Raw genomic sequence first — 15,301 nt, forward strand, 5'->3', positions numbered from 1 at the left:
AGATTCAATACCTACCCCGTTTTCACAATCGCCCATTGACCTTTCACCAACCTCCATCGACCTTTCACAAAACGAATCTGTTCCCGAAACTCAACCACCCAAAGAGGGTCCTTCCGCATCGAAACCCATCAAAAAAAGAAGTCATAAGAAAAAAACCGAGGAGGATAAAGTAGTTGAAACCGCCAAACGAAAACAACAAAAATGGGTCTATGCTGAAGAAGTTGCATTGGCGAGGGCTTGGTGTGAACAATCTCAACATTCAACTTTAGGTATTCTTATCCTTTGTTTTTATTAATGAACAATCTCAATATAAGTTTGTAATATATTAATATTTTTTTATTAAAATAGGAAATTCGCAACATCGAACCGCCCTGTGGGAATGGGTTAGAAAAATATTCCATGAAGAAATGGGTAGGGAGACTTATCGTGAAAACGATAGCTTATCCTCAAAGTGGACCGAAATAAGCACCCAACTTACAAAATTTAGTGGGTTTTTTAAATAAAGCAAAGCAAAACCCTAAAGGTGGTGAAACCGAAGCCGACATTTTGACAAATGCACTGGTCGCATACAAATCAAATATGAAGACCGACTTCCGTTTCATGCATTGTTGGGAGATATGTAAATTCCATCCAAAGTGGTCGACTATCCCCATTGGTAGCGAAACTAACTCGTCTTCCAAAAGGTCAAGGGCCTCGTCCCAAGCCCAATCTGATGCACGAGATCAAGAGTTTGAGGACCTTTTGGATGATTCGCCAAGCCCAAACCGGCCTGAGCATGGAAGAAATGCCTCAAGAAGGCGTGCTAAAAAACAAACGGCATCGGCTTCAGCTGGGAGTTCTGGCTCGCGTAGGGGAATATACAGCGATCAGTTGGATGACATTTCATGCAAGTTGGATACATTCAACGTATTCCAACAACAAAGGGCCGAAATACGAAGGAGCAAAGAAGCTAGAGATTCTGCTAGAGATGCCCTGAAACAAAGACGTGATGATTTGAAAATTCTATCCTAGCCGATTGATCACCTACAGGGTGACGAGTTAGAAATAGTCTTGGCGTTGAGAGAAGAGATAAAAAACAAGTATAAAAATTAGGATTTTTTTTTTGTAATTTTTTTTTTGTAATGATCTTTATTAAAAAATATTAAAAAATTAAATTTGTGTTTATTGGGTCTGCCCAGCGGGTCAGCCCAGCCGGTCAGCCCACAAGCCCACCAAACCCACGCCCCAAACCTCCGCCCCACCATACCGTGTTCAATGTGGGTTTACCCATGTCTGCCACCCCATTCCACGTGTCAACCAATGCCCAACCCAAGCCCCACCATACCCCATGGTCTAATCTAACCATCTCAATGTCGTGCTTCAGTTTTAACGCAATTTGCAAATAGATATATTTATTATTTACACCAACAAAATGAACATTTCATAAAAAAATACATCTAATACAACACATTACAAAATGACTTATAAATACTCTAATAGAAGTTATACACTTATACAATACATTATGATGGAAGTCATCATATTGTGCTTGAATACAATCATCTACAAGTATGTGAATATCTAGCACACCTTGTAGATAATTTCACCACATCGAATTTATAGTGCGAGAGAAGCTCCAACACATAAAGCAGATGCTAAACATATCGATATAACGATGGTCTTAACATGCATCCGGCCTTTATCCTTCCTCAGTACCATGGCTTCATAAACGGGCCAACTATTCAATACTCCAAAACTAGCTATAAACAATTGCACAAACAACGTATCCAAACTCCAAATGCTCGACATCCGTATTATCCCAATAATCAACGCGAATAGGTTGACAATGGACGCAGTTGCCAAAGGTATAAACATTGGTGAGTGAACCCCAAACTCCATAAGACCTTGATCATATCGCTTGCTTTGTTCATCATCTTGGACTTTGCTTGTCACATTGAACCCTTCTGTAGCTATCCCTAAACGCTTGCTGGTGTACTCGACAAATGCAAATACGTAGGGTGAAAGTCCCTTTATTATCCACATCCTTTGATCATTCCACCATCTTTTATAAGTACTACCGAATAAGATGAAGTCATAACAATCTTGCGCGTATGCTCCAAGAAATAGAAAAACATACAACAAAAACCACCAATCTGTCACCTACAACCAACAAAAGTTAATGAGCTTAACTATGTACAAGAACTTGATACTGTATTAAGAATGGAAAAGGAATGATACCTTTGGGAAGATGTAAAATCCATTCAAAAGGGCAAGTTGAGGGAGGAAAGAGTATATTGTGATGGGAATTGACCATATGGGCCAAAAAGCATTATGGGCATAACATAAGCCCATAACAATGCCCATGTATCGGGCTCCAAAAAACATTGGCATATATCTTGAGAAGAAAACCTCAAGATGCCCAATAGCCCATCTCTTACTTTGACTCATGGAATCAATAAGAGAGAAAGGAGCATCGCCTAAAAATGCTGGCCTACTTGGATGACAAAAGATAGACTTCCATCCTTCACATTGCAATTTATATCCGGTGAAATAGTCCTCCACAAGAGACCCATACCGAAATCCTATCTATATAACAACTTCAAATAATTATCATCATTGTTGAATTAATATCATCTTATAAGAAGAAACTTATGATATAAACAATGTATATAACTAACAAGATCATGTTTCGGATATATAATTATGTCTTACTTGGAATCCCCACTTGGTGTTGTTTTCATAGTTGCATCTAGCCACATAATGTGCTAACTCGATAATTGGTTGTGCGGTAATGGGCTTCTCCACCACATGGTCCGGTCTTAGTTCTTGTCTTTCTGGTGGCACCATTGATGTGGGCCCACCAAAGAAAGCACGTCGAAGGAAGAAGCACCCGGTACCAACATAATGAGGGCCTTGTAACCCATCCATCCCAACCGGGTTGGCTAAAAATAAACGCAAGACCTCACCACCATAAATGTCATCTTTGTTGAGCCCAGAAAAGCGTTGAGGAAACTGTACGTATCCTAACTCGGGTTGACCTGATGGGTCTAAGATATAACACAACGCCCTCTTAGGTGTTTGAGGATCATTCGAACACATGTCACAATCTTGAGTTAGAACTATTGGAGCATTGGTCATAATACTTGATACTCGAAGCTTCAATAAAAAGAATAACTACATTTAGAAACTTTTAAACACCGTTATCTTTATAGCAGACTTTTACAATTCCTACTAGACATAAATGTTCTTACCAACTCTAGTTTTTCACTAGTAACTCGTAAATAATTTGTTTATTCGAAACAAGCTATTTAGTTTATACTTTATAGTAAATAAAGTTATATATACACTCACAATAAGCCTATGGGTGAATAGTAGTAGTTCATTGAGTGTTTGCTACGTGTTTGAACATATATGTAACTTAGAAAACATATAATAAAGAATTTCACTTGGCTAATTGGTTAAGGATCTAATGTTTGGGCCGTGGGTTCCCAACTTAACCATTCTAGTTTTTAGTCTTTTAAGAGAGCACACACACTAGTGGTGCCTTTTCTCTTTCGGAATCGAGGTGGAGCACGAGTGAAGGAGCGAGAGAGATGGTGTCAGGTTTGTAACACCAGACGGAGGAGGAGGCGTCCGGATCATTTTCAAGGGAGGTCGAGAGAGGAGAGAGAAATAGACGAGTGGGAAGAGAGAGGGATGAGCTAATGTCCGAATCTCCCGCCACCGTCAGTGGCGGATCTAGGATTTTTTTTCACTGGGTTCACTTTTTAGGTGCTCTAATTTCCATCAACTAAACGTTAGAATTTCCGTCCGGATCGGGTCGGGCTTTATCACTAAAGTCACTTTTTTCGTATGATACCTTAAAGCATACACATGAACATCAAGTTATGATATTAAAATTTAAATATACATTAATTATGTAAGTGTAGGGTTTAAATGAGAAGAAATTTTTTGTAAGAACAAAAAAGAAAAAAATTTAACCAATAAGAATGCTTTATTTTACTTCATTTAATATAAGTATTTAATGTTACTATAAGGGTACATTGGTAAATCTAAATAGGTAATTAATTTCTAGTCTTCCTCTTTAATAGCTAACTACATTAAATTTTTTGTAACTTATCTTCAAAATATATATTTTTTCAAAAAAATAAAATAAAATAATTTAAAGTGTAGGATAAATCACGAGTTGTGTAGGATAAATTACGAGTTGTGTAGGATAAATTTCAACGTATAGGATGAATTTCGAAATATGTAAGATAACTTTTGATGTGTGTAGGCAAAAAAAGTTAGTGTGGAGGATACTAGTCTTTATGACTAATTAATTAGTCAAAAATGATAATAAATGAGATAAGTGAAAAAACTATTTAATATTTTACAAAATTACCCTTTGTTCTTTTTCTTCTCAATTAAATTTTCTTCTCAAATGAACCTTCCCCAATTATGCAAAAGCCCTATACATAGAATTACAGTAAACATTTATCAAGAATAAAATAGAGTTTGCTAGCAATTTATTTGAATTAAAGTGCACACGCCATTCAATGCATATCACATGAACATCAAGTTAATGACAGTTAATAGTACTACCATCGCCGCTAATTGAGTTCCACCCCAATCAAAAAAAAGGGAAAAAAAAAGGAAAAAATCGGAAAAAAACACATGAAAAATGGCTGATTCAGGATTTGAACTCGGGGTGTCAAGGTAAGGGGGTGCACAATTAACTAGTGGAACACTAGAGCATTTGTGTTATGGGTTCCTCAAATATTTTACTTATGGGTTCCTTTTCAGTTTGTCTTATACATTTACGCTAAAAATTAAAAACCGAATGGGTTCCTGGGAACCCGATGTTCATGCATAAGTCCGCCCCTGGCCACCGTCGTGGATAGAGATGAGCAAATGGTTCCAAGTATTGGTACCGAACCGGTACCGATTTTCCCGAACAGATATATTTTCGGTAGCGATTCGATACCGACTTTTGACATTTTCGATACTGGTTTTTACCATCAAATACCGGTACCGTACCGGGTATTTTCAATACCAATGCCCACTTTTAAGGTTTTTCAGTATCAGCATTTTCAATACCGGTACCGGTTAATACCAGGTTCATCCCTAGTTATGGGTACTTTAACTCACTTTACAATGAGTTGGTTTTGAACTTTTCACAATTGGGTAAAGTCCTTTTTGAGTCTCTATACTTTACAATGAGTTGGTTTTGAACTTTTTACAATTGAGTAAAGTCCTTTTTGAGTCTCTATGGTTTGTGTATTTTAACCATTTGAATCTAAAAATCAAACTTGTCTTGATTTGAGTCCCTGTGCTCTCTAATTTTAACCATTTGAATCCAAAAACCAAATGTTTCTAATTTAAATGTTGTTTACGTTTTGAATTCAAATGGTTAAAATTAGAAACCACAGGAACTCAAATCAAGACAAATTTAATTTTTAAATTCAAATGGTTAAAATGCAGAAAGACCGATACTCAAAAATAACTTTACTCTTCACAATTACTCTATCCACTACATTAAATGTTATTTCTTTATTTATCTATATCCTTTTTATGTATGTATAGATCTGATGTTCTCTTTTTCTGATTTTTATTTCTATCAAAATTTCTATTTCTATTTCTATCAAATTACAAGTTCTTAAAGCCTGTTTTTAAGTTTCAACGTCACTATTTATACTATCAATATACATTGTTATCCCATTAATATTTTAATCTTAACCCATTTGGTTTTTTGATCTTAACCCACATAGTTAATAATAATTTTTCATTCATAATTTAATTCGATTTTCTCTAATAACTTACGTTCCTTAACTTAAAAAAAAAAAAACTAAATACGTAATTGTCCTTGTTTATTTTTGTTGCCAACGCTTCGATATAAACATTGAAAACTTTGTTGTTTTGAAAATCGAGTCAAGACCTGTTGAACAAAATCGCACCCGGTATTCATTTTATAAATTTATTTTTACACTACCAGTACCAAATTCCCGTTGTAGCAATATTAGAATTTCACTGGTTATTAATCTAAAGGGCTTATAAAAAGTGTCCAAATATATTAAATAAAGCTAATGAACATAATAAATCTATAAAAAGCTAGGTCAAATATTACCCAAAATTAAATTTAATAATTAAATAAAATCATAGAAACTTAGTTGCATGACTACAGATAAAGTTTATAATATAATAACTATTACAAAGTTTCATTAACCATACACATAACATATATAAAGTTCGACGAGCAGGTTTCAACATCGTTGGAATGAGGTCAATCGAAGTTCATTTGACCCGATTTCCTAGGTTAAGATTGTTTTGTATTTGTCCTTTCCGATTTGAGTTTTGTTAAGAAAAAGTTGTGTTGTTAACTTACTAGATCGGAGCCGGACTCTGAAAATCCAAATCGGTGGGGATTGGACTCTTAAAAATCCAATATTTTACACTAAATTTTTTGATAAAATTAACATTACGAGCGAATAATTGGTGGGGGTTGGGGTACCCCCAGGCCTCCATTATCCTCTGCCCATGTCTATACTTTTACGATCATGACCTTATGATATGCATGACGTTATATACGAAAACAATAGGGCATCTAAGCAAAATCTTCTTATCTTGATTTGATTTTACGGTCTTGATCTTACTATCGTGACCTTACGATCTTGATCGATCATCTTACGACACATGATTCCAATCTAATTGTAGAGATTGATAAGGTTTTGGAATTACCAATGAATTGAGAGCACCAGCTTTGAAGTTGTGTGGGGCGTTTTTGTTTTTTTGTCTCGATACATAAATCAGATTAGGCATTGATTGCCCATTCTGGTCCTTTTCTTTTGCACTCTCTATCAGTACCTGTTTTCATACAAAAAAATCCATTAATTCTAGGTATTATTCAAACAAAATTTACTTCTCACCTATGATTAAAAAATATATATTGTTAATTTTTAAAATAACTAAAAGCTAATTTATTAGAAATTTTATCGCCCCCTAGCGGTATGCACATGTAATGTATGTATGTGTGGGCGCTCGAGGGGCAAAAGTGAAAGTGCACAAATTTTAACGTTATTTTACTAGTTTCGTGAAAATAACGTTAAAAGAGGGAAATGATTAATCATGCATCATGTGGTGACGTTAATAGCCGAAAGACAAAGGGGTACATGCACTAATTGACATTTGTCTCAATTGATGAGTGTTATGTGCCTTATGTCCAAGGCTTGATGCAAAACTAATTTCGAGCCAGGAGGAGGTCTCACTGGAAGCAGCCTCTCTATTACTACGGAGTAGAGGTAAGACTGTCTACATCTTATCCTCCTCAGACCCTACCTTAGCTTTGCTATTGGTGAGATTTACTGAGTATGATGATGATTAGAATTTTTACAACATTATTTTTTTGTAAAAAAAAAAAGAATGCAATTTCATTCCTTCATCAATGGTCATGCATACCAGCATAAATAAGTGGCTGGGATTTTATATCTTTGTATGTTATGTTGCTATCAAGGAAAAAAACAATGGTAGTACCTGAATAATGGTTGGATGGTTTGCACGAGTAAACCCTGGTGTTCGATACTGATTGAAAGCTTGACGTTGTAATTCGTTGGTAATGTAATACGGGCATACCTCACCTCTTTCCACAACATTCTCCACTCTTATTTTCATGTTCTCGTACATTGCCTACAATGATTACCAAAATTCGTATATTATCTAATTGGCGTCCTGATATATTGTTTACAGAAATAAAATTCTCTGAAATTTTCGTTTACAAAATAACTTTTTAATTTCTTTTTTAACTAGTGGACCAATTCTCGCACATGTGGTGAATCGCAAGACATCACATGTGATTCCTTTGCCAATTATTTAACAAGACATCACTTATCACATGTGATTCCTTTGCCAATTATTTAAACTAGGTTTAAAGAAGTTTCCGAATTTTTTTTATTCTGTGTTTACATGTGTTTTGAAATCACTACGAGCGTGTTGCGAACGGAACTACTGACAAGAATAAAAAGAAAATGGAGAAAAAAAAACACTAAAAGATAACCGAAAGAAAATCAACCAAAAAAGTTGTATGGTAACGATGTTGTTCGTATGAAACCCGTGGTCAGAGATGAGCAAATTGTTCTGGGTACCGTTACCAAATTTGCCGAACCGAAAGATCTTAAGTACCAATTCGGTACCGACTTTTGGCGTTCCTGGTTCCGGTTCACTACCGTTTTTTACCTTCATATACCGGTACCGTAACCGGTATTTTCGGTATCAGTACCGATTCTGTATCGGTTGCCACCAAGTTGAAGAAAATCAACAAAAAAAAGTACGATACCGTTGTTCGTACGGTAACCGTGATCAGGGATGAGCAAATGGTACCGGGTAGCAGCACTGAATTTCCCGAACCAAAAGATTTTCAATATCAATTCGGCACCAACTTTTGGCGTTTTCTGTATTAGTGCAAGTTTTTACCTTAATGTATTGATACCGAACAGGACCGTACCGGTATTTTCGATATCAGTACTGGTTCGATACCGGTTGATACCAAGCTTATCCCAACCCCCGATATTAAAAAAAGGATTAAAGTTAAAAAGTAAAAAAGAAAATAACTATATTATTATAATATTAAAATAATAAAAGTATTAAAAAAACTATATATTATTATAATATTAAAATCACTATTTATTTCAATTTGTTACTATTATTATAATATTAAAATAATAAAAGTATTAAAAAAACTATATATTATTATAATATTAAAATCACTATTTATTTCAATTCGTTTATTAGGGAAAATATCAAATAGGAAGTTTATTTTGGCTAGGAAGTGTAGGAAGTAATAGGATTAGGACATGTGGCAACATTTAAAATAAAGAAAAAGGGTATTTTAGTCAATTCAACCCCTTTTTCTTCCTTTTTCAACCCAGTAACTTCAAAACCCACCATCTTCAACCATTTCTTCAATTTTTATCTCAATAATCACTACATTATAGTGCGATTTTCATCACCAATCAAAGATTCAAATACCCGATCAACGTGTTTTTTAGCTTTTTTGAAGAAAAACCCAGTTTAATTTCATAAAAAATCTCTTTTTTTTCCGGTGATTTCGGAGATAATCACTCGATTCGTTCGATTCGAGCGCTGATAAGTGTTTCAATTATTCAAAATTCGTCAATTGTTGAAGAAATCACTTCGATCCATGTAAGAAATTCTTTAATTTCATTTTTACGATCTGGGTTTTTGATTTAGTCATTGCGTTTTACGATCATGGCGGGGGTTCGGGGGCAGCGCCCCTGGTAGCGGGGTCCCAGGGGCGGTAGCCCCTGGCTGGGGTTGAGCCGAAAATTAATTTTCCAGAAATTGGCTCATTTCGAAGAAATCACTTCGGAAAATTTTTTTTCTGATTAAATTGCTGTAATAAAAATGCATCAGAAAAATTAATTTTCCAGAAATTGGCTCATTTCGAAGACAGTAATTCGTAGACAATTCAGACAGTTCACAGTCACAGACAGTTCCCAGACAGTTTTATGTGTCCATTGCGTTTTAGAAATAAGAGAGTTTTATGTGTTTTCTGGCTATTGCGTTTTAGAAAAAAAAACACATTTTTAAGTGTTTTTAGTCATTGCGTTATAGGTAAAACACATTTTTGAAGGGTTTTTAGTCATTCCGTTTTAGGTAAAACACATTTTTTAGGTGTTTTCAGTCTATTGCGTTTTAGAATGAGTCATTTTTAAGTGTTTTCTGGCCATTGCGTTTTACACATAAGACATTTGTATGTGTTTTTGGTGCATTGCGTTTTAGGTAAAACACTTTTTTATGTGTTTTCAGTCCATTGCGTTTTAGAAAACAGACATTTTAAGTGTTTTCTTGCCATTGCGTTTTACAAATAAGACATTAATTTGTGTTTTGGGTAAAACACTTTTTATGTGTTTTTGGTGCATTGCGTTTTAGGTAAAACACATTTTTATGTGTTTTTAGTCCATTGCATTTTAGAAAGTACATTTTCTTTTGAGTTTTTAGGCTATTGCGTTTTAGAAATAAGAAATTTCTTTGTGTTTTCTGACCATTGCGTTTTACAAATAAGTCATTTATTTGTGTTTTTTGTGCATTGCGTTTTAGAAAAATGTCATTTTTAGGTTTTTTTTCTAATTGCGTTTTACGTAACTGAGGGTTTTTCTATTGCGTTTTACGCAACTGGGTATTATTTTTTTTTTTTTTGAAAATATAGCAATAGTATACTCGTTTTAAAGATAAAAAAACGCTCGTTTTTTTGGTGCAATTTTTATAAAAAAATAATGTCCTATGAAAGAGTTATTAACGTTTAAAAAATGAGGGGATTTGGAAGAGAGAGAAACTATTGGCTTGGATTGACTAGAATGCCCCTAAACAAACTCACGCGCCTCTTTTCTTTACTTCAATTTCTCTGATTTAATCTTAGCCCTTGATTAACTAAATGGATGGTCAAGATCACTCCTTAGCCTTCCTAGCCAAATAAACTTCATATTGTATCTCCACCCTTGTTTATTAATATATAGTAGTAATAGTAATAGTAATGTGAGCATGAATATGAGTTTAGCTTATTTGGTAGTGACTTTTGGCTTTGCGTTCAATTTTAAACAAGATAATAACAATAATTTTAAACAAGATAATAATAATTTAATAGTGATTAAAAGTTGTGTACGTTAAAAAAAAGTAAGGGGCTGTTTGGTAGCCTCTGAATGGTCATTAAGAGGTTACCTCTTAATGGAACCATTAAGAATTTTACCAATGAGAAGGTATAAGAATGTGATATGTGATGATTTACCATTCAGAGGTTACCTCTTAACCATTCAGACTTGAGGTTACCTCTTATTCATTCAGAGATTTTAAACCATTAAGAGGTAGTATCTGAATGGTCATTAAGAGGCTACCAAACAGCCCCTAAATGTCTCCGACTTTCAAGAAAAAAAAGCAAACGCCACTGTCTTGATAGACATATAGTGTATTTAACCACATTTAACCACATGTATATATTCAATATAATCATGTATTCAACAATGAATATACTGGTATCTAGTATATCTTATATTTGAACCCTGTGTTTATGGCTCAGTGGTTATGGAAATGAGGGAAAGACTACTGATCGAATGGTCTCGAGTTCGATTTCTGATCCACCCGGGTTTTACTGGCTCTGCATTGTCATGCCCTCGGGCGGGTGGAGGGTCGGGTTTTTCCCCGGAACTGGTGGCATGGTGGGCTAGGGGCTCCGTACGCGCAGGTTGGGCTGCCCCGGGCTACCTTTCGGCCAATGGGTGCCGCGTACAGAGTACCCGGCGATTCTTATGTTGGACGTTCAAAAAAAAAGTATAACTTATATTCACCAATAAATACGCTAGGGCTAAAACGCTGTGTGTATGTAATTAAGAAAATATTTGAAAACCCCATACAAAACACAACATGATGGTATTCAACAATGAATATACTAATATCAGGGTGAGAGTTGAGAGTTGGCTACGAAGTCCATTTTTTCTAAAAAGTGTAAAAAATTATAAAACACCATCATGTCAACTATAAAACACACTCAAAACACACAAATAAAAAAGTGAAGATTACTAAAACGCATATTTGTGGGTTTTGTGTTATGTTTTGGATTATAAGGCTTTGATTAGTGAATGACTAACATTAGTGTGTTTTATGTTGATTATCATGTCGTGTTTTATATTCATAGTTCTACGATGGTGTGTTTGAAGTTTTTATGGACTGTTAGGGTTTGAATACTGTGTTTTAGTGATCTTCAATCTGTTATTTCTGTGTTTTGAGTGTGTTTTATGGCTGAAATTGTGGTGTTTTATGACTTTTACACTTTGTACAATTTGCAGGACAAATGGCATTTGTAGCCAAACCCCACCCACTGTTATCAAATTATAATAATAAATTAATATATTATACATAAAATAATTTACTTCTTATTTCCAACCTCAAACAATTCGTTAGCCGTCCACCGCCATGGAGCTCCACAATCCTCCGTTCATCCTGGCCGTCGACCACCATGTTGTGATCAAGTTTTTCTCCATTAACGCACCATCCTTTGTTCACCCTGATGTCTTGTCAAGCAACTCACAGACGTCGGTGTACGGGCGACGATATGCAGCGAAGGGTTTCAAGGTCAAAGGACCTTCTTTTTAGTCAAAAGGTGGTGGTAAACGGTTGTTTAAGGCTAAAGGGTGTGGGGGTCATGGTTGGGACATAATTCGCCACGTAGAAACATGAATAGAAGGCTATACCACCCCTTCCCTAATCGACCATAGTTTGCATGGATTAAACCATGGTAACCATGGTCCTCCTTTCCATTTTTCAAGTAATCATTTCATTTTTCTTTAGACAAAGATAAATTAAAATAAATAAGGGGATAGTGGTTTGGGTCATGACCACACCCTTAGGGTAGTGGTTTTGGATTATGGATTAGAGGTGGGTGACATGTCACTGACGTGGAGAGTCATGGTGGTCATGACGACACCCTATATCCTAAGTGGAGGTGTTTTATAATTTATCTTTGAAATAATTGCATAAATAGTCCCTTTAAGGGTATTGTAGTCATTTTACACTCATTTAAAAGAATTAACAGTAATTAGGCTTAATACTCAAAGGTGTTATAAAATCAAAACCATAGCACCTATTACGAAAAAAAGTTAATACTCAAAGATGTTAATTTCAATAATCCACAAAGACTATAGGTGTAATTAACTCATATATTAACTTACAACATGCCTAGGAATAGTATAGTTTGTTTGTTTACAAATTTGCAAACAGATAAAATAATCAACCCACAGGGCTGGCCCGTAAGAGGTGCGGGGTGGGCGACGGCACAAAGCCCAAATTCTCTAAGGGCCTAAATCTTTTTAATTTTGTATAAAATTTACGTTGTATAAGATAGAATATATATGCACTGAATCGAGAGATAATATAAATAAGCCCTTGTAGTAGTGGTTACTGTCTTGCTTAAACAACAAGGAGACATGGGTTCTAATCCTGCCGTCTCCAAATTCTTTATTTTAGCTTATTTTTTGTTTTTTTAGTGACATTTAATGCTTAATTTTGTCAACTGCATCTTTCCCTTTAATTAATAAATTACTTTCTAAGGCTGGAGGGTGTGGTTGGAGCCCCCTAGGGGCTTTATCAGGCCACGTAGGATCCACGTCAGCCATGGAGCCCCCCTTTAATTTGCAGGATGTGGATAGAGCCCCCTATTAAACAAAATTGATTTTTTTTTTGATTGGATTACATGTTGTGGGCCTCACCTGAACACATTAATCTTCTCATTACCATGCTAGCGCCTCAACCATGGCGCCCCCATCTTAAAATGGAGGGTGTGGTGATGAAGCCCTATGGGGCGCTATACATGATGAGCTGGCGGGGGTGACGCTCCCACACCCTCCAGCCCAAACTTAGTTAAAAATAACTATTCAAATTACATCCACATAAATTTTAGAGATTGATAAGTTTATATTAAATTGAGATTTTCGAATAGGGCTCAAACTTTTTTATCACCCATAAGAACCACAATTTTTTTTTATGATTTTTGGAGACGACACCCACAATAACTTAGATAACTGAAAATTTTCAACCCAAAAAATTTCCACTATATGGGGAATCAGTATATTTAGTGGCAAATCTACGTAAAAATAAGAACCTTTTTTTGAATTTTGCCCAAAAAAAGTTTGGTAGCTTAGGTACCCCTCAACCCCTAGATCCGCCCATGGCATACAACACGTAACAATCGTTATTATTTTATTTTAGTAAATATAAAAATAAACATATAGTATGTGTAATCTTCATGCAAAATAGGGACGAAACAAACCTTACAAAAGTTAAAGCAGTTACCTTAATTTCCTCAATTATCTGAAGCTCATCATCACTTCCATGGGGGTCAGACCTGAAATATACTTCCGGACATCTGTCCATGATGTTATGTTCCCTACAAAATGGGAGCCAAATCTTTGCAAACTTTGCTGCCTCCATGAAAGCAAAAAGAGTAAGCTCAGAGCCACCATCATCCGAAACATACACCGACATCTTCTCCGGTGGGTAGTCGTAAGCCATAAGAGACAACGCGGTGTTGACAACGTTCATCGGCGGCTCTTTAAACGGATCCGCGGTGCATATGAATATGTCCATGGCAGGAAAATCTTTTATGTCCATGACTTTCTCTAGGTTTTCCGGGTAAGCTTTTCGGAGAATGGGGCGGAGGCGGAAGGAAGTGGTGGTGGCCCATGCGACGCCGAGGATGAGGTCAGAGATCAAGAGGGATGTGGTGGTGACGATGGAGATGAAGGTGGTGGAGTGGAGGAGGAGGAGGGTGAGGATATGGTGGTAGATTAGGGCAAGGATGGCACAAGTGTAAATAAGTGCAAAGACACGGTTGAAGGTTATGCATGACATGTGCTTGTATGTGTGAAGAAGAAGTGTCCCCATGGCTTCTTTCCTTCGCTTATTCAATTCTTTGTTACTTGTTTTCACTATTTATAAGCTCGTGGCAAAAAAAAAAAAAAAAATCATTCGCATATCGGTTGAGGACTTTTCTTTTCTTATGTATAGTTTAATAGTGTAAACTAGGTGGATTTGCCCGCGCGATGCGGCAGGAACTCGGTCGGTATCGGATCGGTTCGTTACACAAAGAAATTCGGTTGGTACTGGTTTGATTCGTTACGGTAACGGTATGACACCGCCACTTGATTTAAAGTCATGACATGTCCAAAAGAATGTGTTTTACATTGAAAATAAGAAAAAAAAAAAAACCGTGTTCAACAAAGTTTAAAAATGGACGATGAGAAAAAAAAATTCCAATAATAACTATACCTGTACCGATGTCGGTATCGGGCCGGCCTGTCACGGACTCACGGTACTAATAAGAAAAAAAAATCTTTTTCAACAAAGTTAATAAAGGAACGATGAGAAAAAAAAATATTAAATAAAGTTGCGTATTCAACTTTATATAAAAAGTGATGAACGTGAGTTATCGAAGGAAAATTAAATTATATAAAACTAAATGGGTTAAAAGTGTATAAATTTTTAAGCGTATACCAATACCGACTTGTTTAGTCGGTATTCATTTTGTTCGTCACGATACAGTTATGACATCGACACTTAATCTAGCCTACTACACAAAAATACTCTATTTCGAATACAACTCAGTTTTCAATCAAATTTATATAAGAACGTCAAGAAATTAAATCAAACATGACTACGTATTTAGTTTTTTTAAGTCAACGGACGCAAGTTATCGAAAAAAATTAAATTAGTGAAAAGAGTAACAATTAAAAACGTATACTATATTGATAAAAAATAGAATAATGCATTAAATTAAAAGGTT

General features: G+C 35.5%; 1 protein-coding gene across 1 annotated transcript; it reads right to left on the bottom strand.

The window, feature by feature from the left end:
- Positions 1-1,449: 1,449 nt before the first annotated feature.
- LOC110930266 (cellulose synthase-like protein G3) lies at positions 1,450-14,435 on the bottom strand. The gene is made up of 6 exons (XM_022173548.2): positions 13,813-14,435; positions 7,489-7,641; positions 6,697-6,822; positions 2,692-3,135; positions 2,218-2,565; positions 1,450-2,139 (listed from the first exon to the last, which is right to left on the bottom strand). The coding sequence occupies exons 1-6, from the start codon at positions 14,401-14,403 to the stop codon at positions 1,597-1,599; spliced, it is 2,205 nt and encodes a 734-aa protein (XP_022029240.1). The 5' UTR covers positions 14,404-14,435; the 3' UTR covers positions 1,450-1,596.
- Positions 14,436-15,301: the final 866 nt, after the last annotated feature.

This window comes from Helianthus annuus, chromosome 3, assembly GCF_002127325.2.
Source record: "Helianthus annuus cultivar XRQ/B chromosome 3, HanXRQr2.0-SUNRISE, whole genome shotgun sequence".
NCBI classification, from domain to species: domain Eukaryota; kingdom Viridiplantae; phylum Streptophyta; class Magnoliopsida; order Asterales; family Asteraceae; genus Helianthus; species Helianthus annuus.